Genomic DNA, 26788 nt, shown 5'->3' on the forward strand with positions numbered 1-26788 from the left:
ATTATAATGATAAATTGAGATGAGTTGAGAAATGTTTATCATCCAAACGAAGTCTTAAATAAAAAAAGATTAAAAAAAGATCGGTGGAGGGTTTCGGTAAAAAATTGCTGTGTGCATAGCATTTTTTCCCATAAATTGCTCCGTCATTTTCCCGCACTTTCTTTGCCATCAGGCATCAGTTGCATCGAAACTTCTGGAATTTCCGAGGTCTTTCACCAACCTTTTTGTCCCCACCTTGCGCGCTCTCTCTCTCTCTCTCCCCCCGTCAAATTATATATCCATCGCGCGCTGCACTGTACAGCTTGCTTCCACAAAATCTACTTGCTTAACGGTTAGTGCTAGATAGCGACTTTGCTTCCGAGATCCAATGGAGGGAGGAGGTGGATACAGAGGACGAGGCAGAGATGGAGGTGGAAGAGGAGATTCGGTGGAGAGAGGAGGACCAGGAGCTGATTATAGCGCAAGAGCCAGAGACGGAGGCGGAGGTGGATGGAGAGGAATAGGTGGTGGTGGTTATCAACTGAGGCCGTGGAGGACTGGGGCCCAGGGGTGGGAAGAAAAACAACGACAGCAGCAAGGCGATAGCAATGTTGAATCTGGTCATTGGAGGTCTCAGGTGATGGGAACCGCATCGACGGGCGGTTCAGGAGAGGGCTCAAGCAGTGTTGGGGGTGGTAGCAGAGGAGCTTGGAGGCGTGGTGTTGATAATAGAGTGGGAGAATTATCGTGGAGGAGTGATAGTGACGTTGAGCCCTCAGGGCCTGAACAGCAGCGAGTTGATACCAATGTTGAATCGGGCCAGTGGAGGGCTCCGGCTGTGGGATCCGCTTTGGTGGGCGGTTCAGGCGAGGGTTCGAGCAGAGTTTGCGGTGGTGGTAGAGGATCGTGGAGGCGTGGTGGTGATAATAGAGGGGGAGAAGCATCGTGGAGATGTGATCATAATGCTGAGCCCTCACCTGAACAGCAGCAAGGTAATGCCAATGTTGAATCGGTCCATTGGAGGGCTCCGGTGGTGGGCGGTCCAGGCGAGAATCCGAGCAGAGTCGGCGGCGGTAGTAGAGGATTGTGGAGGCGTGGTGGTGATAATAGAGGGGGAGGAGAAGCGTGGAGGAGTGACAGTAATGTTGAACCCTCACCTGAACAGCAGCGAGGCGAAACCAATGTTGAATCGGGCCGTTGGAGGGCTCCGGTGGTGGGACCCGCGTGGGTGGGCGGTTCAGGTGAGGGCTCGAGTAGCATTGGCGGTGGTAGTAGAGGAACGTGGAGGCGTGGCGGTGGTAATAGAGAGGGAGGAGAAGCGTGGAGGAGTGGGACAGGTAAGAGTCCGTGGATTGCTGCTCCACCTGTTCAGCGTCAGCTCCAGAGATCTCCACCAGAACGTATAGCTGGTATTTGACTTAATTCATTATATATTTATATTTGTTGTGGACCTGACCAGTTTTGATGAAATGGAGTCTGGACGGTGAAGGAAACACCACTCCTGCTCTCAGACGAGCATATTTGTTGCTTTTGGCCGAGTTGACCGGTAATCATATTCAATAATTGGAGCTTCGTTATTTTTGCCTAGTAAACATGCTTCAAACAAGTCAAAGTTTGCTCAGATTATGAGTCATGACTTGAGGGAGAAAAACATAGGAAAAATGTGGAGGTAAAATTGGTTGTTTCATTATTCCCCCCAGGCTGTAAAAGAGAACCGGTGAGCTGGTAAAACCGACTGATTTGGTGTGTTCGGTCCAGTTCATAACCGGTCCGATTCTTAATAATCAAAACCGGTTTGAACTAATCCGGTTTTGATATTTAGAACACCAGTACGTATATTTTAATTTTTTATATTATATATAAACTATTTTTTATATGATTTTTTACTGTTTTTCAGCTTTAGTTTGTAATTAAGTATTTTTTTTTTTTTACTTTCTATGTATTTGGACTATGCTTAATTAAGTGGTTTCAATAAATTTCTTTCTTATAAAAAAAAAGATATTATAACATACAATTAATGTAACATTTGATTATTGATATTACATAAAATTAATTTTATAAATTTTATTATAATATTTGAATTTTGATATAATATAAATTAATGTTATAATTTTTAATATTACATTTGAATTTTGAGATAACATATAATAACTTTTTAGCTAAAAATATATAAAATGAAGAATATAGGTCAATCACTTGTTAAAGTTTTGTTGAAATACGATTTTGTTTACCTGTAAACGGTAAAACCAAAAAAATCGAACCAAAACCGGAAGTTCCGGTTTCATTGGTTAATTGGTCCGGTGTTAGTTCTTAAATTTTTAAAACCGATGTATATTGGTTAAATTTTAAAAGATGTCCAAAACAAAATCGAATCGGACCGATTACACTTATAAATTTCCACCCTTAAAAGAAGATTTGCTTTTAGGTTTTGTTTATTTTTTGTAAAATGATTTTAGAAAATAATCATGATTTTTCGGTATTCAGTTGCATTTAGAAGAATCAATTAATGAAAAATGATTTCGGTCCATGAAATCAATTTCAGCTTAAAAAGTTCAATTTTAAAAATCGATTTCTAAATATGCTTAATAATACTTATAAAAAAAATTTGCTTAATAACCCTCAAGTTTTGAATATTACTTCATTTCTTCTCTCTTCAATTCTCTCAATTGCCTTTCCTTCTCCTTGATATTTACCTCCTCCTCCTTTTTAAATTTTTTGAATTTAATATTTTTAAAAGTTGTATATTTTAAATTTTTTTACTTTTTATTTATAATATTCTTTTGAGATTTTTGAATTTTTAACATATATATATTTTTTCTTTTTAGTTATTTTTTATTTTATGAAACAGGACACAATAATTATTGGTTGAATTTCTCGTGGAATGGCCATCTAGATCAATTTTAAAAGTGCAGAGTAGAAAATTGAATTAAAATGTACAAAGATTTTATTTTAAGACAAGACTACACAGGATGATTTTGTTATGATTATTTAGACGATTTTAATTTCTTACCAACATTTTTTTGTTTCTCATTTAGTTTTTTTTTTTTAAATGACCATTCAATGCACAAAATACCATTAGGTTCCTATTCTCAAAAGATCATTCAGTTTTTACTTACAAATTAGCTGACGATCAATTTAAATAATTTTGATGTTTATAGAATTTTAAAAATAAAAAACACTTATCTTTCTTTCATTCATAACATTTGTCTTCTTTCGGTCGAACCTTATCATCCATTAATGTGTTAAATGACCATAAATTTAAAATAACTTGAAAGGCCATAAAATTTTAAAGGTCTAAAACACATGTTTAATTCGTAACATTGTCTTCTTTCGTTCATAAATTTCACCTTCTTTCATTTATATGTATTTCACCAAAATTAGTTATCAAAGAAGATCATGTATAAACAATTTTCACACAACCAAGTTATAAACAAAATTGAAACTAGAATAGAATTAAAATCTCTACAATTTTCCCTACATAGTTTGGGTGTGCGACTAGTTACGTTAAGTTTGGAATGAAACTCTTATTTTTTTATGAGTTGGTCTGGCTTTTCTTCAACTACTATTAGCCATTAATCAATTATATTTGAAGTTCTTATTGCTTGACTTGCTTTAATCATCACGTGATTGTATTCAGTATGGGTAACACTTGATTCCCACTTTGAAAATGAGTAACCCATATAAAATTGGTAGGTAATAAAGGTAGTTACGGGTGTTAGGTCTCATATTAACTATTTACTAGATGAAATTCGGTTTTATAAGTGATTATAAAAAGTTTCAAACGAATTTTTTTAGGGTTAGTAGCTAATGTGGCTGGTGCTTTTCCAAGGTTGTTACATATGATATTAGAGTTTTGTAATGTGTCGTTTATAAAACTCAAGACCACATTGAGAATGGGAATAACCCACATAGAGTGAGTAGGTTTTAAAGGTAGTCATGGATGCTAGGTCCCATATTAACTACTTACTAGTCTTATTGAGTTGTAGTGTAGATGTAGCCAACTCTTTCTAGAATCATTACATTTGGTATCAGAGCCACTTAGTTGGCCTGACAAGGATATCAGGAATTTTTTTGGTCGGTAGACAAGGACATCAGGAATTTAAGAGGGGAAGATTCACCTCTTTTAATAATAAATAATTTATTTTTATATATTGGATTATTTGCATTGACTTCCTTTAGACGTGAACTTTATTCATGTTTTGAATTTTGAAATCTTATTTTGGGAAGACTAAGTTCTTTGTTAATTACACTTCAAGAAAACTGTTCTAAAGTATAAAAGTGCTGATAAATTTTGAATAGGAAACTAATGCCAATATTTTGGGAACAATACAAGGCCTTTTCTTTTCTTTTCTTGCTGTGCTCTTCATTCTGTGGCAAACAACTAACTTTTAAAGCCAGACATACGTTCTTTTTTTTTTTGGCCCATACATTATTGTTCTGTTTTCTTCTCTATGGACCAACAAACCACAAGAAAGTCTGAATCAATCTCCTGATCTTCTGTATGAGCAAATGCTTCCAGTTTTAGAAAAGGGAGCCATATTAATTCAACATTTTCAGCAGCCACAGATAAACGGCTCTTTTTTTCTTCTTCACAGATCGTGTTCTTCCAGAACTGCAATCTCTGAGAATGTCAGAGAAGGTGACAACTTTTCAATCTGAACCTCTAGAAGATTCAAACAGAAATCTTCCGGTGAAACGACCTGATGAGGGTGGCACACTAGCTACCCGAACAACCACGCTTTGTGTCAATCACTTTCCTGTCAAGTTCAGTCCAGACACTGTTATAATGCACTATGATCTCAATATCAAACCAGAGGTGCCGCTCAAGAATGGTCGGCCTGTGAAAGTATCAAAACCAAATCTGTTGATGATCCGGAATAAATTATCTTCTGATGATCCTGTACGATTTCCCTTGTCGTTGACTGCATATGATGGCGAGAAGAACATTTTCAGTGCAGTATCATTACCCACTGGAAAATTTTATGTGCAACTCCCTGAGGGAGAAGACACAAGGGGTGGTTCATATGTAGTTACCATCAAGCTTGTGAATGAGCTCAAGCTTTGCAAGTTGAGAGATTACTTATGTGGTTATCTTTTGTCAATCCCCCGTGATATATTGCAAGGATTGGATCTTGTAATGAAAGAGAACCCAGCTAGGAACATGATCGCAGTTGGCCGAAGTTTTTTCCCAAGAGGTCCCAGGGAAGGAGATGATCTTGGGAGTGGCATCATGGCATCTAGAGGGTTTCAACACAGCCTAAGGCCCACCTCCCAAGGTCTAGCCATGTGTCTGGATTACTCAGTTTTGGCGTTTCGGAAGCGAATGCCTGTTATAGATTTTCTCGGGGAGAATATTGTCGGTTTTGATATGCATAATTTCCGAAGGTTTAGGAGAGAAGTAGATAGGGCACTGAAGGGGCTGAAAGTTAATGTGACTCACAGAAAAACCAAACAAAAGTTCATCATCAGGGGCTTAACATTCGATAATACAAATAGGATTCTATTTGATGTAGAAGATCCAGAGGGCAAGAGTTCAACAAGGAGAATCAGGATTGTTGACTACTTTAGGGACAAATATGACAAGGAAATTTTGTATAAGGATATTCCCTGCTTGGATTTAGGAAAAGGAAATAAGAGAAATGATGTGCCGATAGAGTTTTGTGTCTTAGTTGAGGGGCAAAGGTATCCAAAGGAGCATTTGAATAGACATGCGGCCATAATGTTGAAGAACATGTCATTAGCAAAACCAAAGGTTAGGAAGGATGAGATATGCAGCATGGTGTGCTCTAAAGACGGACCTTTTGGGTATGTAAATATGAAACTCCTACTTTTTATTTTGGTAAGACCTGCTTATTCTGTTGTTACTTTTCTGCACTTGCTGTTTCATAAGAAAACAAATTGGGTGTTGTGTGCCGTTAGTATTTGTAGGGAGTTGTCTCACTTAAGAGTGAAAATAATTGTTTGGTATGAACAATTTATCTTATGAATTCTTATGATAATGCTTGAAAATACGTGATAAATGTTACAGTTATATTGTGCTTTATGTTTCATGTAGAAAATTGAGTATATTCTCAGTAGGTGCAATTTGCTGTCCTTGTAAAAAATGCTAAAATTATTACGAAAGTGTACTTGGCTTTCATGTTGTAATATGAATTTAAAGCTTTCTTTTTTTTTTTTTTTTTTTTTTTTTTTTTTTTTAATGTGGATCTCATGCTGGCCACCTATAGTAAAACTAAGCAATGAACAACATATCAGTTTTTTGTTTCTTTGACGGATATTTGTCACTGCAATGGCTATGGTAGCCATGTGTAAATTATGAAGTTTGAGTGCCATTGGCCTAACAATTTTAGTTACAATTGCATTAGTAGAAGCGTGCTATGAGTATGTAGTTGATCAACTAATAAATGTTGGACACATGAAACTTACATCTGCAGTATATTTGTGATTTTGGGGGCATTTTGCCTCATGATGTAGATAGTTTTGGTGTCAGATTCATCAACATTATTAGACAGAGATTTCCATTCATTCACATATTGGATCAATGTGTCATTTTTCAAATTTGGTTTTGTTTTATTGGCAGTGGAGGTATGGTTCAAAATTTTGGACTGAAAGTAGATTCAAACATGACAGAAGTTACAGGACGCATTATTGAGCCACCTGAGTTGAAGCTAGGTGCTTCTGATGGCAAAACAATTAAGGTAACAGTTGAAAAAGTGAAATGCCAGTGGAACCTTGTTGGAAAATCAGTTGTGGAAGGAAAAAGAATTGATAGGTGGGGTGTTATTGACTTCAGCTCTTCCGATAGGGGTAAATTCAGACTGGATCGTGATGATTTCATTCGAAAGCTTATTAATCGTTGCAAAGATCTGGGAATCCACATGGGGGATCCTCGTGTATGTAAGCGCGCAACAATGGATATATTCTTAAGGCTTGACATGCTGCGTGAACTACTTGAAAGCACGAAGGAAGAGGCTTATAAGATTTATAAAGGTCATCTACAAATTCTTCTTTGTGTGATGTCTAAGAGGGATCCTGGTTACAAATATCTCAAGTGGATCTCTGAGACCCAAGTTGGTATTGTGACACAGTGTTGCCTATCCACTTATGCTAACATGGCAAATGACCAGAATCTTGCAAATCTTGCTATCAAGATAAATGCCAAGCTTGGAGGTAGCAATGTAGAGCTTAATGACCCTCTGCCCCACTTTGAGGACAAAGGTCATGTTATGTTTGTAGGGGCTGATGTCAATCATCCTGGTTCAGGGAACACTACAAGTCCATCTATAGCTGCTGTTGTTGCAACCATGAACTGGCCTGCTGCAAATCGCTATGCAGCACGTGTCCGCCCACAAGACCATCGAAAGGAGAGGATTCTGAGTTTTGGGGACATGTGTCTGGAACTTGTCGAAAACTATGCTCGGCTCAACAATGTTAGGCCAGACAAGATTGTGGTCTTTCGTGATGGAGTAAGTGAGAGCCAATTTGATATGGCCCTCAATGAGGAGTTGTTAGATTTGAAGAGGGCATTCCAATCTGTAAAGTACACGCCAACTATCACACTTATTGTTGCCCAAAAGCGACACCAGACTCGTTTCTTTCCGGAGAGTGCCCGGGATAGGAGTTCCCTTGGCAATATATCTCCGGGCACGGTTGTGGACACAATAGTAGTTCATCCATTTGAGTTCGACTTCTATCTTTGTAGTCACTATGGAAGCCTTGGGACTAGCAAGCCCACGCACTACCATGTCCTATGGGATGAGCATGGGTTTACTTCTAACCATTTGCAGAAGCTCATATATGATCTCTGTTTTACCTTTGCTCGGTGCACTAAACCTGTATCGCTGGTCCCACCGGTCTATTATGCTGATCTTGTCGCTTATAGGGGACGTCTCTATTTTGAGGCAATGGAGGGACATTCCCCAGCTTCAACAGCATCCACTTCCACATCTTCAACGTCATCTTCTTCATTGTCAACATCTTCACTTGATCAAAAATTCAATTTTTTCAAGTTGCATCCCAATCTGGAAAATAAAATGTATTTCGTTTAGAAGCTTGCATCGATGATCCTTGATCTCTTGCTCTTTTCTTCAGGAAAGGGTTAGGATAAACACCTTTGTTGACGATGCCTGATGCCCTCCTTATGTGAATTGGCAAAGGGGTTTGTGCGTGAATCTAATGGGTTATGACTTATTTTCGTGTCCATTCCCCAGCTTCAACAGCATCCACTTCCACATCTTCAACGTCATCTTCTTCATTGTCAACATCTTCACTTGATCAAAAATTCAATTTTTTCAAGTTGCATCCCAATCTGGAAAATAAAATGTATTTCGTTTAGAAGCTTGCATCGATGATCCTTGATCTCTTGCTCTTTTCTTCAGGAAAGGGTTAGGATAAACACCTTTGTTGACGATGCCTGATGCCCTCCTTATGTGAATTGGCAAAGGGGTTTGTGCGTGAATCTAATGGGTTATGACTTATTTTCGTGTCTAGTCTATCCTAAGAGCATTGGCAATGGCCTAGTTGCCAAGTCCAAAATTTAGCTAAAATCTTACATTTTAGCTATAGTATTAACTTTTAGCTATCTGTGTCCACATTGGACTAGCCATTTTAAAGTCAAAATAATAATATTATATTATTATTTTAATAATATTTGACATTTTTTTTTTCATATTTTACAAATACACTTCATATATTTTAATAATATTTGATAAAAAAATCCTATGCACCCAAATTTTTACATACATTCATAATGTATATACACTTCACATACACTTGAATGTTTTTTTTTCCATATTTTGCACCCAGATTGCTACATACATTCATCGGTTTGAGAGATTCACAATCAAACCCAATCCACAAGCTTCTTAACCATACACATACATTCATCACTTTTTCATATTCACATACATTCCAGAACACATCTCAAACCCAATCCACAAGCTTCTTAACCATACACATACATTCATCGCTTTTTCATATTCACATACATTCCAAAACAGTCCACAAATTAGTCACATACAAGAGTCCCACAAATAAATAGCTAGCCACATATTTACAATTCTGGTTCTGTTTTGCAAAGAAAAACAGCAACATAATAAACTCTGTGTTCTTGTTTGCTCATCTGTTATGCAAAGATGTTAATGTTCTCTGTTTTATTCCTCATCTGTTATGTAAAGAACAGCAAACTCATCTCTGTTTTTGGTTGGAGCAGTTGATGTTAATGTTCTACTCAATCTAAATAAATATTATCTAAACAATAATAGGCATGTTCACAAATCAATATTATAAGTGTCTTAACAATTGTAACGAATAATATATGTGGTGTTTTCGGGATCAAATGGTATTGAAAGCAACCATCGATCAAGATAGCCACAAACGTTAATGTAGCGTCCAAGCCATTACACACATAAATACACCCTAAAGCATGCTTACATGAAATGAGAGCTTAAATTAGGAAAAATTTGTTGATGAGATGCATTGAATCAGCCCAAAATCCTTACAATAGCTTCATTATGGAATGCATCAATACCAAGATCAAAGGCACTAATATATGAACCATTATGGAATGCATCAATACCAAGATCAAAGGCACTAATACATGAATCATTATGGAATGCATCAATACCAAGATCAAAGGCACTAATACATGAACCATGTGGATCGGTGGGCAGTTTTAAAACAACTACAATGAGAAGAATTCAAATTCTAAAGGTCACTTGAAAAGAAAACAACTATTCAACTTCATGGCTTCAATGCCGTAGGGACATTGTCATCCTAAGATCATGGAAGCATTACAAAAGCAGACAGAAAGGCTTACCCTCAGCTCTCGAGCCTTTTACAGAACCAAACAGAACCAAAAGATGAGGTAGAGTCTCAGGACAGTTATGCTTTTTGAGAAAACAGCAACAACTTCAGAAAACAAACTGACAGCAACAACAATACAGAACCAAGCAACCAACTTCAGAAAACAACAACACCAACTCTAATAACTACAACGGATTGTAGTTACTGAAAACAAAAAAAAAATAAAAAATATGGACTCTCAACTCTAAGAATCTGAGAGGAGGTTTGGCTGGACACGAATTTATACTCAAAATACTCAATAAAAATCAGCAATACCAACTGTAGAAAAATCACAATTTCGATAATAACCTTCTGTCCCACAAATTCATACACATTTTACAAATTCACAAATTCATCAATAGCAATCAGCAATACCAACTGTAGACAAAACAGCAACGATAATAACCTTTTGTCCCACGAATTCATAGTCATTTCACAATTTCACAAATTCATACTCAAAATCGACAATGAAAAGCTTACCCAAATAAAGTTTCGGTAGTCTTACCAACCCAAACCGAGAGAGAGTGTCGCGTTCTTGAGCCAAGCCGACAGAGACGTGGGGGCGAGACCAGGGAAAGAGACCATGGGGCGAGAGACCAGGGGGCGAGACAGGTGCGAGACCAGGGAGGGGCGAGACCAGGGGGCGAGACCAGGGAGGGGCAAGACCAAGGCGAGAACCAGGGGGCGAGACGGCTGCGAGACCAGGGAAAGAGACGAGGGGGCGAGACCAGGGGGCGAGACGGGTGCGAGACCAGGGAGGGGTGAGACCAGGGGCGAGACGGGTGCGAGACCAGGGAGGGGTGAGACCAGGGCGAGAACCTGGGAAAGAGACGAGGGGGCGAGATGAGGAAATACGAGGGAAATGAAAACACGAGGGAAAGAGAGAAATAATAAAATACATCTTTGCTCCTTCAACAGTTACTTGCCAAGTATGACGAGTGTGGTAATTTTACTGTAGTTAAAGTTAGAAAAATATGCATTTGCCGAGTTCAATGCCAGAAATTTTAGCTAAAAATTAGATGCAAAATAGACTTGAATTTGGCAATGGCTAGTCCATTGCCTGTGCTCTAAAGAATCAGGGTTTGTGCGGACCATTTAGCTTTATGTTCCGTGCCTGTCTGTGTTTCTCATGGTTAAGTGTTTTGCTAGTTATTGTGTCTTTATATTTCCTCAAATGGTTCATTGTTATGTTAATGCGTCCTATATTTATGTTCCTCTAAACAACCAGGTTGATTGTTTGTGGACCATGTGAATTTAGAGCAGTGTTCGGCTTACGTTGTGTTTTCGTTCTGCTTTTCTGTGCTTCAGGCACGTTTTGGATCCGTTTGAATTTTATTTTTCTTCGTTCATAATCTTAAAGGCAACTGTGGATAATATGTAGAACCAAGAACTTTGAGCCCGTGGAATTATTAAACCAAACCTTGATTCTTGATTCTTGATTCTTGCTTCAGATATAAAGCAATCGAATATAATGATATAAACATGGTGGAATGGGTTACTGCTTCGAAATTAGAATTTATAATCTAATTCAGGCCTTATCTTTAAAAAGATTTTACAAAAATAAATTCTTACTTGATGCATCAGATTATACCCATCCAAAGCTCTATAACTTTGTTTACTTATTTTTTGTCTCGTCTAAGTTAGAAATTGACAACCTTTTGGCATTATTTCCACATACGAAGAAATACACACTCAAATCAATAGATTTTCAAACCCATACTGTCAGATTTTAAAAAAAAAGTCGTATGCGAAACTCACGGTCGACCATGTTTCCTTGTTGAATCTTTACACAAATGCTTTGATCGTTTTCATGATTTTGGATTTATTAGATTCGATTTATATCATACCTTTGAGTCCATTGTGTCGATACGATCGTGTGTCAAATTTCGGTCAATAACATTTGAATATCATTCTATTTTTTTTTTAGACGAGGATTCAAAGATAATGGAAATAAAATATCCAACCATACCAGATTCTATCAACATTAAATGAATGGAAACAACTTATAATTATTTTACAATTTATTTTTAATTATTTAATATAATCATGCAATTTCATTAAAAATAAAATTTAATATTATAAAATTATCATATAAAATAATTATAAAATATTTGGAGGGCGATCATTTTCCAAGAAAAAAATAATATGAACAAATGATGCATAATCTTTGTGGTTACTTAAAACCATTTGTATGTGAAACAAAAACTCTACCCGCGTCACCGAGGCTGCGAAGCGCAACGCGCTCACGCGCATTGCACCACACGAAAGCTATATAAATGAATGAAGTCCCTGTACCAAAATGTCGGCTCTTAATACTCTTAATTTTTCATTACTGAAAAGAAAAGAAAAACATAGGGTAAGGCGAAAAGTTCGAAGCTCTTCCTTCGTCCCAAGTCAAGAACTAGTCCCGGTTGTTCCCTCCGATTTCTCCATAACTAGGTTTTCAACATTTCCTCTCACGATCCTCTACTTGATTAATATTATTGTTGTTGTTATTTTTTAAATTTAGAACACCTTTGCGATATTTTTTTCCGATCTTGAAAATCTCTATTTTCTGTCTTGAATTTTCTTGTTCTTTTTTCTATTTTATGGATCGCGTTCTTGATTCATTCGAGATTATAATATCTAACATCCTAGTTGAAACTCACCACAAGTTTCATTCTGTTTGGATGCCATGAAACTTTTGATTGTTGGGTTAATCATCCTAGGAATGGTTGGGGGGTGAAAGAGTCAGATTTATAGTAAGAATGAATTGAAACGGTCTCTTTCCCGAAGCGATGAGAGAAAAAAAGAAGTAAAATGTAATGCTGAACTCCGATGATTTTCTTTTCTTGACTGTGGTTGAAATAGCCAATGGCCGTTTCACTTGAATGAATTCTTCGACAAGATTTAGTTGTATGCTTCGTTATGTTTATTACGGAACATATTTATGTATTTAAGTTGTAGATGGTGCTATTAGGTACACTAGGACCCATTTGTTGAAGCTTCGTATTTTTTAATGCAGTCCCTTCCTTTCTAGGAAAGGGAGAAAAGCATTTTACTGCTTGGAACTCATAACTGTGAGATGATTATGCATCTTGATTGGCTGTACTATTCTACAATTTGAAACTAACATGCTTATATTCTACCTATGATGTTATACTGTTGGCTACTATCCAGCACAGGAGGTTACCATTTTGGGCCAGAGTTAGGGAGATGGTGAAGTTAACCATGATAGCTCGTGTTACTGATGGCCTACCATTAGCAGAAGGACTGGATGCTGGTCGGGATCCACAAGATGAATTCTACAAGCAGCAAGCTAAATCTATATTCAAAAATTTTTCAAAGGGCCAAAATGAACCATCAAGAATGTCGATTGAAACTGGTCCTTATATATTCCAGTATCCTCTTTTTTTGTCATTTATGATATATTATAAATACTTAGGTTCTTTATATGGATAGTACTGACATTCCATCTTTTTTGTAACTCTTTCATTTAGTTTTCATTCTGAGGCAGCTTGATATCGGACTTAAGCATTCATTGTTCATTCTATTTGCTTAAAATTTTTTTTCTGGTCAATATAAGGATATTTTTGACCAAGTAAATGATATCTTGGTACTGAGTTTCATTCATATATATAATATTGATCTCTTACTAATCAAAAAAAAATTCTTGGTACTGAGTTGGTAGTGCAATATCTCTACTTGTAAGAGTCAGGCTGTGTTTGTTTGCAATGTTTATGGTCTTTTAGATGTCAGAGCAGTGTTACAATTACCGATAAAAATAAGAGGGATGTCAAAGCACAGTGAGAGAGGAATGAAATGGAAAATTCCATAAGGGGTGTGACAAAAGCTTGTTTAGGGTGAATTTCCAGTCTATGATTTAGCCTTTGTTGGAAAGGTACTATTGCAATTTACAGCCAAACATGTAAATAAACTTGTATGCTCGATGTTAGTTCACCCTTGGGTATGACCATGCAAATAGGCACCATCTAAGGTTACGGTTGGAAAGAAATTATGCTACTAAGATTCAACTGTTGTTGCTGGCTAGGAGGTTGGGCTCAGGGTACAGTTCATGCTACTATGATTTTGACAGTGTAGTCTTAGTCTTTTTCAGAACATCTTGCTTTCTGATATGTGACAACATGTCATTTTAGCTTTTTTGAACAATTATCAAATAGCATTTAGCTCTTCTGAACAATTGGGTTCCATAAGATTATACCCTTTGCCTTGAATTCATTTGTACCTTTAACTCCTTAACACAACTATTCAGCTACATCATCGAGGGCCGTGTTTGTTATCTAACTATGTGTGATCGTTCTTATCCAAAAAAATTAGCTTTTCAGTACCTGGAAGAGCTCAAGAATGAGTTTCAGAGAGTCAACGGGGATCAAATTGAAACTGCAGCCAGACCTTATGCTTTCATTAAATTTGGTATTACTTCAATGTATTTTAATAATATTTTCTCCTTAGAACCATTTCTATTAGTTATAAAAAAGTTCACTAGGAATTGGTATGTGTTTGTTGCATGATATCTCTTTCTTTGTCTCTAATTTTTTTTGGGGGCTTTTCATTAGATGCTTTCATACAGAAAACCAAGAAATTGTATCTGGACACCCGCACTCAACGGAATATCTCAAAGTTGAACGATGAACTCTATGAAGTTCAGCAAATAATGACCCGGAATGTGCAGGAAGTTCTTGGTGTTGGTGAAAAGTTGGACCGTGAGTTTTTCCTTGCCTTCTTTAACTCTTACACATTCTTATTTTGAAATTTCTAGTTTTACATGATTATATTTGTTGGAGTGTTGCCTTCTTATTCACTGTTGGGTGTATCCTTTTGGATAGTTCTGATCTTGAGAAGGGCCACATGGACCATTGCATTTGATGGTCACTTGTTTGTTTAAGTTTGTAGAACATATTTTTTGAAGTATCATACAATGTGTTTGAGAAGCATGTGTTTGAGCTTGAGTGCCGGCTGTTCTGGGCTTCAGTTGATTTTGGTGGTTGCAGAGGGATGAGCATAAACAGAGAACATAGAGAAGGTGAGAGAGGAATATACTGACTGAGGGTTTATGTGAGAGATGGAGAGAAAAATGGAGATATGCAGTGGGATGGAGAGCTTTGTGTGTGAGGGTTATTAATATAGGTCTTTAGCAATTTCAGATGCTTAGGAAAGAGAAATTCTGAAGGACTGTTTTGTTGTAGCCTAAGTAGGAGAGTGCAATTTGACGGAGTATTACAGCATTTGGGTGACTGCACGTATACAGAGGGCCGTGTGCTAGGATGAGTTGAATTTGGCTGGTTCTTAATGGGCTGGGTATTATCAGGCCAACTTATCCAATCCAAGACTCATCTTAGGCAGGAATGTTTGGGCCTGTGGGCCCAATAAAAAATAAACACATCCCAACCTTAAGGACTTGACCCCAGCCTCTATTGCATCAAGCACTTAGGTGCAACAAGTAATCCTGAAGGGTAATTTTGATTATGAATAACTGCTTTGCTCACCCCCATCAGTGTCCTACCCATCCCATGGGTGTTGCAACAGTTTCTTGGGAGACACATTTAGAGGCCTTATAGCATGGATTTGTGCAATTAATAGGAGTTTGTCCCTTTTTTGGTGTAGCGAGGGAGTGTGGAAAAATAGAACCTTTTTTTTTTATTATTATTTTTTATAATTAATAAGAGATTTATTACCAAGAATAGGCATAGCCCAAGTACACATGAGGTATACAAAGGAAAAATAGAACTCTCGCATGGAAATTAAAAGGGATAGAGATACTTTAATACCTCAACTTTTTCATTTATTTTGAATGTCACACTAGATAGACATTATATTCACAGAATGTGATTTATTAATGAGAAAACACTTGGGCTTGTAATTTAGGATTTGTTCAAAAATAATATAATAAAGGAACGTATATTTTTATGAAAGATATTTGAGCAAATAGGATTGTCTAGTTATTAAAGAGCCAATATCTAAATTATAACTCGTCTAGTGTTGGGAATTTGAAAGGGAAAAACCTATATTTTGATGCCTTCTTATATTGAAAACACTGATCTATATATATTGCTGAGCTTGGGTATTGAAGTTTTTCCAATGCATCTAAATCCCATCCATTATGAACATGGAGTTTTTCAGAGCTATTCTTTTATTTTTAATTTTTTAATTTTCGGGTAGAGTAAATAGAAAGTAATGATGAATTCAAATTATAATCTCATTTTAGGTATGACTTTGTGCCACATGCGTCTATGGTACTGTAAAGGCTATGAGGCAAAGTTAAAGATGAGTCTCAGAATTTTAAGAGCTTGAGTCTCATGCTCTCTCTCTCTCTCTCTCCCCATATAAAAATACATATGTGTATATGCTATCTATTCTCTGTTACACTTTATATTTGTCACCTTGCACATGATATCATCTTATAATAACCAACCCACACCACCCCCCCCCCCCCCCCACCCCAACCTGCCTGCCCATAATTTCTCTTTTTGGATTTAAATTCTTTGATTGTGAAGACGTCTGAGAGGAATGTTTGAAAATGAAATCTTGACAGGAAGCCTTCAGAAGTTGTCACTCTTGGTTTGTTTCTCAGAATGTTGAAAATGAAATCTTGACATGAAGCCTTGAGAAGTTTTCACTCTTGGTTTGTCAAGTCCCACATCTGACTATTACTCTTAAAACTTCATTTAAAGCCATTTGTACCAGTGCTCAGCACCTCATCCCATCCGTTGATCTTTTTTTGTGATTCTAATATGATTTGCAGTTATCGTTTAGATATGGTAGTTATTTTCAATATATTAATGGTATGTTGTACTTTTTTATTCATGCAGAGGTTAGTGAGATGTCCAGCCGTTTGACTTCTGAATCTCGCATATATGCTGACAAGGCAAGAGATCTAAATCGACAGGTCAGTCTTTCTTTTACTGATCACTTTTTTCAATTCTTGCTATACTTTTCTTTCATAAGAATTTTATTAATAATAAAAAGGCACTAAACCCCTAGGGGTTGGCTCAAGTGGTAAAGGCCTTGGGTTTGAGGGTATGCTCCCCCCAGGTCTAAGGTTCAAATCCTCTTGGGTGCAAACAATCTTTAGGGGCCATCGGACTGAAGGATTTTCCCCTTGAATTAACCGAGGTGCACTTGTGGGAAACTCCTTGCCGAGGGCCTGTGTACCCCCGGGATTAGTCGGGACGCTGTTCTCGGATATCCGGTGCCAATCAAAAAAATAATAGAAAGGCACTATCCAAGTATACAAGGAGTATGCAGTAGATATTCATAAAAAAAAAACAAGGTGTATGCAGTAGATAAAACTAGTTTGAAAGAATACAAAGATCAGAAGTCCTGAAAACTAAAGCTGGAAGAACATTAGTATGTTACCATACAATGATAAGGAGTTCTAAAACAAGATCCTTTAGCTCCTCCACATACTTCTAACAATTCTTGAAGTTCTGATCATTCCACTTTCTCCAAACAGACATTAGACAAGTTAGGATCATTTTCAACAGAGCTTCAGCATGCAAACTGCCAAACCGACCATTCAACACACGAAAAGGTCCACTTGTTGAGGCATGACCCAATCCGTTCTGAAAATACTAAAGACAGCTTCCTTTACTATTTTGTCGTTCCTCCTGTGCATACAACACCAATTTATCACTATAACCTGTCATTTCGTTAAATTATCCCAGTTAAATATTTTCCCTAAAGCTGCTTCCAAGCAAAGAATGCCACTTTCATGGGAGCTTTACTATAATTTTTTTTTTATGGGAATGAGAATACTCTAAATATTTGTTGATGAGAAATGAGAACATTCATGGGTAGTAAACATATGGTAAAGCGATTGTACTTCAAATATCCTTCTCTTGGATAGGGCCCAACTCGTCCTGCCTTCTCTCTGGTCTCAATCTAATGAAGTCCAGCGATATAATTAAACGAAGAGGTCCACCTTCTAATTCTATGCTCCTCTAATAAATTCTACTTCCCATTGATGGGAGCCATCCACAATTTCCAAATTGTTTGCTACCAAAGCATACTTAACCAATGCAATATTGAAGAGAACGGGGAAAGCCCCCTAAGAAGTTGATCTCGACACCACACATCATGCCACCACTTATCTTGGAGCTGTTGCCCACCTTATATCTGGTGAATCTAGAATTCTAATAGCTATTGCACCCATATTGAGTTCACAGTTGTTTTGTTTCTGGGCAGAAATTAATGCTACTAGTTGAAATATTTAATTGTTGGGGGGGTTGATGAGGTAAAAATATCTGTACATTTTGAGTGTATGGTCTGGTAAAACTGTAACTGTTGGCGAGGAAGCAGGTTCTTGTGCTGGTGTAAGGTAGGTACAGTTCCCTGTGATTTGCTAGAGGCCTGATTACATTAGGTTATTAGATATTTCCTGTTCTTCCGTTTGATTTTTTTTTCTTAAGATGGTTCCAATTTCCCCAATCTGATTACGTGGAAAATTCTGCTCCAAGTTTTGATTTTTGTCTTCTTTTTTATCCCGGTACACAGACAAGAATGATGGATTTGGCTTCGGTTTCTTATCCTGTTAAATTTTATTTGTCTCTCACTATAGGCTTTGATCCGGAAATGGGCTCCAGTTGCAATTGTCATCGCTATTGTTCTTCTCCTCTTTTGGGTCAAAAACAAGATATGGTGATTCTATTTGCAGCTGCATTTCAGCTTTGCATTGTTGTCATTCACTGGATGGAGTCTTTCAGGCTTGTGCAGGGCTCTGGAGTGGGGGCACTGTTCCTTACTTACAGAGAGCATTGGATATGTATCTGGCAGTCAGTCAAGCATATAGTTGATTCCGGGGAAATTAAATTTGAAAATTTTATAGGAAATCATTTGCTAATTTTTATTTCCAGATTATAACAAAAACAGATTAGGTTCATACATCCGTGTATCATACTTTCTTTGGATTAAAACATATACTTGAACTCAGAAGGGGAAATTCAAATGATTTTTTCTCCCCCTCGTACTGATGCCCCCCGGTCTGCATGTTAAATCCATTAGAAATGTTTCAGTTGTGGTCCATATGAGGTAAAGTTTTCTCACAAGGATTGTTTTATTCTTGTGATAAAAGATAGACATGTGAAACCGGCCAATGTTTCTAGTTTTCAGCGAAGACGGAGGTGGGGACCAGAAACCTGTTTAGGCTATCTACAAGAAGACAAAGCTGAATGAATCGATTGTTGTTTTCTACTGAAGGACACTTATACAAACAGCCTTCAGTTATTGGAAATAGCAGCGAAATGGTAGAAATTCGAAGTACAAAGGGTGACAGAGGTGACCATTGGTGGGAATCTTTGGTAAAAAGCGTTTAGATAGAGGTATTGGATAGAACAGAATGACAGGTGTGTAGCCAACCACTGTGACTGCTTTTAAACCACTAGAGGTTTAAAATACAACTCATCAACTCTACACCAGCTATTGCAAAGTAAAGCTGGAGAGATAGTGACTATACCCTCCCTCACCACCGGCGGCTAGGCCCCCCCCCCTAACCACCAGAATTTTTTAAAACGTCTTTTTTCTTTTCAAGTTAATTATTTAATAATTCCTTTTTTAATTTTTGTTTTAATAATGTTAAAATTTTTGTTTACATTTTGCTCAAATGTTTTCATTAAATTTTTTGGCTGTTTTAAATAGTTTTGAATTGCCAAGATTGTTGTTTTATATTTTTTAACAATGTGGATGGCATGACATTTTTGTGTCGTGTCGGATTCTAATTTACTTGAATCGAGAGAGTTACTGAGTTCTATTTTGGCGAATGGCATGGACTCAAAGATCAACAGATGGACTAATAACGCATGAAATAACAGCAAGATGGTCTGCGAGTGAGAATATAGAACAGGCTGGGTGAATGAAATCTTTGATCCCCCATAATATTATTGATCTAATGATATGATTATGTTATTCAGTTAAAAAGAAAATGCAATTAAACTATGGGTTTGTCAACAGATAGACTATGACTTATAATTTGGATAGTGGAAAATAGTCATTTTATTTGCATGTCACATTTCGGGGTGCTGAATGGTCCCCGCATCAAGTGGACAGGCTACTTGATGCAGGTGGGCGGACCATTTTTTTAAATAAAACATAGCATGCGGGCAATTGAAATGATACTCCTACACGTTACAACTGAAATGCAACACAATCAAATGAGTAATCTAAATCTGTGCATTAATCTGGTTAGTTCCATGTTTTGTTTTTACTTCGGTTGGAGATAATAGACATTCTAGTTTCAGATTTGTTTTTGATATATGATTCCTTAAATATACACTGCTAAAAAAGAAAAAATGAAGGGGGAAACAAGAAAGAAAATCACGAGGAAATATTACACAAACACAAAACCACAAGGAAATTTGGAACTGGTGGTTTGCTTGCATTTTACTACTAGTGCCTTGAGCTACTTGTGATGATTGAAATAAGCTCACTAGCTGTCCATGTCACCAAGGAGAGATTCTGTAGATTGCCAAGCAACTCTTTATCCCATGATGAGAGCATTGAAACGCATTCTGTTGGGAAACCAGACGAAAATTTTGGTCAAGAGTGCGGCAAACAGCTGAAACTGGAACTACTCAGCTCATTAGATATCAGAATATTGAGATGAGTAATCACTAACATAAGAAAAGCTTTGGCAGCATAAAAGATATTCGATTAATCTCTACTTTTGAAAGAGGCCAAATTGCACAAAACTCAGATGCCTTTTCTAATGGGGAGAAAGCATCTTGTCTAAGGTTTCTGATAAGGAAATAACCTCTAGTAAAAACACCATTGAAGATGATGACGGATTTCATACCTGAACTCTTCATGAGATTTAGTAGTGCGTATGAAGCCAGCACTCTTTCCTCGGGATCTTTATCAAAATCCAAGGATTCTAGCAGCTGTGGCATGATAATTGAGCATGTCATGGAATGCAAATCTTCATCTTCAATTGAATGGAGAAAACTGGTCATCCAAGTAAGGGTAATGATACTAGCTCGTGCTAAGCTTGGGATGCCGTTGGCTATGGAATTTGAAAGGGCAGCCAGTAATCTCTTGTTCCCACTTTTGAACAAGACGGTGGCTGCTTTCCTTTGCCAGTCTTCTGTTGCCTCTTCCTCTCCATTCTAATCACGTAACAAAAACCAACCAACCATTAGGATAGAGAAGTTGAGATTATTAGTTATAATTGCAGGCACTAATTTAAGCCCCATTACGCCTGAGAAAAGAATTCTGTCATTTATCTTATTTCTTCTTGATTATTTCTTCGTAGTATGTATATGCTGGTTTAATCAATAAAATGAAAGATTACCGAGTGAATGAAACCATCAATATCAATTTCTTTGCAACGAAATGAATCCCATGAATTTTCATGGAAGCCTGCTAGCTGTAAAAGCCATCTTTCCGCCCATGCCTCTCCAGTATAAGAAAAACGGCCACCCAACATCAGAAGAGCTCTTGCTGATTGTTCTTGAACCTCATCATTACATATTCTACAGTCCAGAGATGTTATCATTGCCTCAACCGCTTCTTCTCTATATACACTGCTCTTCATCGAATCACCCTGCAACATTAGTGCTGGGACTGATCAAGAATGCACAACCAGACTATATTTATACAGATGGCCCGCTTGTTACCGAGAAGATTGAGGGGGAAAAAAAAAAAGGAGAAATCCGAAACTCTTTTTCCTTTTAAATTTGCAGCAATCATACACAGAGAAAGAGAGCTAGAAGACAGATTGCATGACATTACCAAAAGATCAATCTGCAATAAGATTACTGCGACCAGTGGGTATTCTTCTGGTGGCGCTCTCTGGAGATAGGCTAATAAAATGTTCATGGTGGGCATGGCACTCCATCCTTCTTTCAGTCCCCATAAAAATTCTATCATCTGTGTTCTTCTGGCAAAAATCCCCTAAATCATTAGAATATGGATTGAGCTTCTACTAGAGGAAAGACTACAAAAGGTACAAATCCATACCTTCTAAGGCAGAGTAACTCGGTTAGTAAAGCAAATGCACAGCTGTAAGAATTCTTGCTGCTCTCGAGAACAATAAGCTCAAGAAGAGAAGCCTTGTTCAGATTTTCGGCAATGTAGTTTCGGCAGCTTCCATCAGCTCGAATGCAACATGTCATGAGCAAAGCAGCATTGCTCCTATCATGAGTATCCCCTGTCTCAATTCCTCGCGCCAGCAGATTCATTCCCCCAAGAGAAACCACATGTCTAGCATTCTCTAAGTTTCTATCTTCGTCAAAACCTGTGAGGAGTTGGTCTAAAAGGTATATTGCTGCCAACTGAGGACTGCACCTTACTGTAAATAGGATCTGCAATTGATCTCCAAACTCTAAAACTCGGAGGATTAGCGGCACCCACTCAAACGAAATCATCTGTTTTGCCTTGGGCTTTAATAGGTAAAGCAGAACAGCAGCCTTTAGAAATAGACTAGTGCTCTTCAGAAGTCTCGTGAAAATTTCGAGCTGTGGATCCGAATTCAGTATAATCTGCCTAATCACCTTATTCCTCCCTCCAAATTCTGCTAAAATTGAAATTAAGAATTCTAAAATTTCATCATCATCCGAGGCAAATAAAACCTCTAGCATCCCCTCAATAACGGATGCTTCTGATAATGCAGCTTCTACGGCAGGATCACCATGCGAGTCCAACCAGGCTTTGCTGATTATACGAATTGCAATTTCACACTCGCTTAGAATATCTGAGGAGCAAACTGTGAAAATGGCTCTACTTAACTCACTTGAATGTGTACTTCCTTCCTGTCTGACTGAGCCATTCCTAGATGTATGAATGCCATCCACTAAGCATTCTGCTGGCAGGCTTCTGCAGTCAAAGAACCGGAAATAGTTCGATTTTTGCGTCTCCGGTAACAATTCAGGTCTCGAATCTTTCAAATTTTGGCTTGATGACCCTCGATCAGTCCCATCTCCTTTCTGCACAAGACAGGAAAAAGATGATTATCTGCAATGTACGTATGTAAAAGTCACATTTTACGCAACTTTAAATCGAGACAGAAATACCCACATTAACAAAGCGGCAGTTATCTTCATCTGTACACAGTTTCACATCTTCTTCTAAATCGCACGTATCAACTGAAGCTCCATTTGGATCAAAGAGGTCCATAGAACTTCGCTCAAGCGTGGAACCGAATACATGTTGGTATCTTTTGTTATGATGAAATTATGAAATAAACTTCAGAATTAGTACGAAAATTGGATGTCGTCTTAAAAAAACAGAAACATTTTGCAGAAATGACTGGGATCGGTTCTGGATTAACTTACAAGTTCTTGTTCATGGACTGTGAAGTGTAAGAATCTGACGATCTCCTTCTCGAGGATCTATAACTGGGTTTTGACGGCAAAGGCACAGTAGGAATAGGAGGGGCCTTAACCCCAGATTTAAGCCAGTCTTTATAGTACAGAGCGAAGTCAGTAGTTCCCTTGTCCATTTGGTCATTGTATACCTTGTTCAAGGCCTTCATTATCTTCTCCTTTTTAGCATTGTCCAAGTTCGAGAGAGTCTCGAGTTCCTTAGTGTACCATATCTTAAGATGAAGAAGGTGGGGAAGAAAGAAATGCTCCCAAAGATCAGGAAGCAAGTTTGTTCGAGCTAGAAACGGGGAATCACAGAAAACTTGAAGTAGGTGCCTAGCAGAAGTCCGATGATTTTTCGCAAGCTTGTATACAACTGCCAAGTAAAGCTGAGCACATGCGTAGATATGCGAATTTGGTGTTCCACAAGTTGAACCATTCTTCGAGCTTTTAGAATTCAAGGAATCAACAATACTCAGAAGCCGAATGGAATTCCTTAACGTCTTCGTTCTTAGTTCCTTCCTAATTGTCCCTTGATCTTCTACCAACTTCTCCACGCTCTCAATACCGAGTTCTACGTTCACGAGAATCCCTTTATGATCCGGTTCCTTCTTTTTTCTCACCAAGCAAGACTTGCACTTTTCTCGAAGTGTTTCCCGGAAGTTCACGTCTTTTACGTAACGACCAATGTATCCGCTGAGGATAGAAATCACTGCTGTAGTGGCAACTTCATCAATTGGTGCTGCAGGCTCATGTCTTCTTGAACCCTCTGGCACCCATGACTTGGAGTGCGATCTCTCGGATACCGAACGCACTCTTCTAGATGAAAAGACTGAAGACCCATTTTTCGACGCAGACTTCTCGGTCTTCATTTTCGAGACATCGAAAGAATATCGATCATGGCAGATGTATATAGGCAGTGCTATTGACTCGTGCGGTTGTGTTCTCTCTCTCTGCTTCACAGGGTTTCGAGTCTTGGGAAGTTTCCAGCGCTGAAGCCCAAGTCCTTCCTCTACAAGCAGTTCTTGTAAGGAAGCCATTTCTCTGGGTGGGTTGGATCTGGTTTTGAAGCAAAGAAGAGAACTGGAAAAGCTTCAGTGACATCCTTCCAAACCCGTAAGAGATAACAAAAGACAAGTATAGAAGAAGAGAATGAGGTGAAGAAAGACAACGATGAAGACAAGACAAGGTGGTTGTGTTTTTTAACCGTTGTGTTTTTTTTTTTTAATATATAATCTTCTACGTACTTGTATTTGTTATGATTTGTGGCCCTCGTCTTAGACATCAAAATTGCACTCAGAGAAGAACATGAAGTCTCCTATAGTACCCTTTTTTCCAAGGATAGTAATATTTTTCTTGATGTTGAGATTGACAGCAAATCTACAAAAGATATATCTTTCTTCCTAAGTGCAGACTCACATGAATTGGCAAGATTTTAAAGGCTCGGTATTGATCATCTCTTTTTGAAAAATTAAAAAACCCTTGATTCCTAATTTGACCATAAATAAGTTAATAAATTACAAGAAAATAAAATCCACATGGAAATTACTTTGGAACCAACTGATCTCACATTTTTCAGTCATGTTCTCTGCACTTTTTTCTCTCTGCATGCTGGGTTCTAGCTAGGGTGGTCTCTTACTTTGGCGTTTCCTTTTTTTTTTTTTCCCTCTCTGTGTTGGGGAAGTAATTAATTAAGTTCATTCATCATCAGAATCATTTCACCGTGTGTGAACAGCAGAAAAAAAGGGTGCAAAGTCCATATCACATGACTTACAACCAATGGCCAGATATTGGAAGGGTATTCCCGAACCCTAAGAAAGGACATTGGCACAGGACATGAGCAACCACCACTCACAACAACAAGCCGATGATCAATACAAGACATAAAATGACAGCAGAGGACAGCAATATTAGCCACTACTCATTGGCTATACAACACTTCTGGCCATCACACAAGCAAATTAGAACATGACACATCATAACAGCAGCCACAAACAATCAAAACACAAGCACCTTTGTCCATGATTAATAACAGATCATATCTACGTACACCAATCTTCTTCCAGTTTCGATTCGCTTCTAATTAATATTTAACATTTTTTTAACATATAATTAATTAATCATGCAATGCAAGGAGTTAATACATTATATATGCAATTAAAATACATACATTAATATTATCAATATATTCATTGATCTAAGTATCATGTTAGGTGTCCATGCATCTATGACAAATCATATATGATCTTTCATCGTTACTCTAAAACTCATGATCGTTCCCCTTTTAAATTGCAGTCTTGGAGAAGAAAGTGACAAAAGTTGAACCCTGCCATGGAGATAGAAGTGCAGATGCAGATGAGGAACTTCGAGAAACAGAGAGCTAGGGATTTGAAGATAAAATCATTTTCTGTTATATTTTTATTATTCTGTGTAAAAGTTCAAGTAAAGTACAGAGCTATTTATATGTACTTCCAAATACGAAATGTAAATGTAAAAGGGCATAAACGTAAATATACACCCCTCAAGGTGGAGTGTATATATTCAGTACACCCATCTTGCTGAGCAAAGAATGAAGTTGAAGAGATCCAAGTGCTTTGGTGAAGATATCACTGAGTTGAGAATGAGAAGCAACATGAAGTGTCTTGATTATATTAGCTTGCAACTTTTCCCGAACAATATGACAGTCGATTTCGATGTGTTTTGTTCTTTCATGGAACACGGGATTTGCAGCGATATGAAGAGCTGCTTTGTTATCACAAAAAACTAGTGCTGGCTTGGAATGCTGGATCTGAAAATCCTTCAATAGAGAAATCAGCCAAGAAAGCTCACAAGTAGTAGAGGCCACAGCCCTATATTCTGCTTCAGCTGAGGATTTGGAGACAGTTTGCAGCTTCTTGGACTTCCAAGAAATTAAAGAATCTCCTAAGAAGACACAAAAACCCGTAATTGATCTTCTGGTATCCACACACCCAGCCCAGTCTGAATCACAGAAGGCCTTGAGATGAAAATCAGAACTAGTAGGAAAGAGAAGACCCTGTCCAGGTGTACCTTTTAAGTAAATAAGTACTCGGTGTACTGCATCCAAATGTGACTGCCTTGGTTTGTCCATATATTGACTTAAAACTTGCACAGAGTAAGAAATATCTGGACGTGATATAGTAAGGTAAACAAGTCTTCCAATCAATCTTCTATAGGTAAGAGGATCCTCTAAAAGATCACCATCTGATTTAGAGAACTTTACATTTTGTTCCATAGGAAATGCTACTGATTTAGCAGCCAAGAAACCTGAATCTTGCAATATATCCAAAGCATATTTCCTTTGGCATAATGTAATGCCTTTGGAAGATCTAGCAACTTCCAATCCAAGAAAATACTTCAAATTTCCCAAATCTTTAATTCTGAATTTGTTGTCTAGAAATGTTTTCAGTTCAGAAATTGAATTCAAATCATTGCTAGTTAGAATGATATCATCGACATAAACTAGCAATACAATGAAGGAACCATTTTCTGATTTGACAAACAAGGAATAATTTGATTGAGCTTGCTGAAAACCATAAGCAATAAGGGCAGTAGACAGTTTTGAAAACCATTGTCTAGAAGCTTGTCGCAGCCCATAAAGAGACTTTTGTAGTTTACATACTCTAGAGTCCCTCTGTTGTGCATAACCAGGTGGA

The 26788-nt window shown here is 37.6% G+C and overlaps 3 protein-coding genes and 1 non-coding gene across 6 annotated transcripts; 2 read left to right on the plus strand and 2 right to left on the minus strand.

Annotated features, from left to right (window-relative positions):
* Positions 1 to 283: 283 nt before the first annotated feature.
* Positions 284 to 8437, plus strand: LOC108979335 (protein argonaute 2-like). The gene is made up of 3 exons (XM_018949992.2): positions 284 to 1388; positions 4575 to 5784; positions 6560 to 8437. The coding sequence occupies exons 1-3, from the start codon at positions 368 to 370 to the stop codon at positions 8025 to 8027; spliced, it is 3699 nt and encodes a 1232-aa protein (XP_018805537.2). The 5' UTR covers positions 284 to 367; the 3' UTR covers positions 8028 to 8437.
* An 852-nt stretch (positions 8438 to 9289) lies between these two features.
* LOC118348119 lies at positions 9290 to 9416 on the minus strand. The gene has a single exon (XR_004801263.1). It is a non-coding gene; the product is annotated as a small nucleolar RNA snoR80 (small nucleolar RNA).
* Positions 9417 to 12136: 2720 nt separating this feature from the next.
* Positions 12137 to 19319, plus strand: LOC108979346 (25.3 kDa vesicle transport protein-like). Its single transcript, XM_018950006.2, has 6 exons — positions 12137 to 12261; positions 12982 to 13202; positions 14075 to 14235; positions 14379 to 14525; positions 16632 to 16708; positions 18380 to 19319. The coding sequence occupies exons 2-6, from the start codon at positions 13018 to 13020 to the stop codon at positions 18461 to 18463; spliced, it is 654 nt and encodes a 217-aa protein (XP_018805551.1). The 5' UTR covers positions 12137 to 12261; positions 12982 to 13017; the 3' UTR covers positions 18464 to 19319.
* Positions 19320 to 19968: 649 nt separating this feature from the next.
* Positions 19969 to 24219, minus strand: LOC108979345 (putative E3 ubiquitin-protein ligase LIN-1). Of its 3 annotated transcripts, none has more exons than XM_018950004.2 (7): positions 23085 to 24219; positions 22828 to 22966; positions 21772 to 22736; positions 21544 to 21688; positions 21104 to 21355; positions 20609 to 20918; positions 19969 to 20324 (listed from the first exon to the last, which is right to left on the minus strand). In XM_018950004.2, exons 1-7 carry the CDS (start codon positions 24152 to 24154, stop codon positions 20203 to 20205), a joined length of 3003 nt encoding a protein of 1000 aa, XP_018805549.1. In that variant the 5' UTR covers positions 24155 to 24219; the 3' UTR covers positions 19969 to 20202. The 3 variants fall into 3 exon arrangements, with proteins under 3 accessions (XP_018805549.1, XP_018805548.1, XP_035544305.1); XM_018950003.2 differs by having other exon boundaries at positions 21544 to 21691; XM_035688412.1 differs by having other exon boundaries at positions 19969 to 20377; positions 21544 to 21691.
* Between the last annotated feature and the right edge of the window lie 2569 nt (positions 24220 to 26788).

The sequence above is a fragment of the Juglans regia genome, chromosome 3 (genome assembly GCF_001411555.2).
Source record: "Juglans regia cultivar Chandler chromosome 3, Walnut 2.0, whole genome shotgun sequence".
Taxonomy (NCBI): domain Eukaryota; kingdom Viridiplantae; phylum Streptophyta; class Magnoliopsida; order Fagales; family Juglandaceae; genus Juglans; species Juglans regia.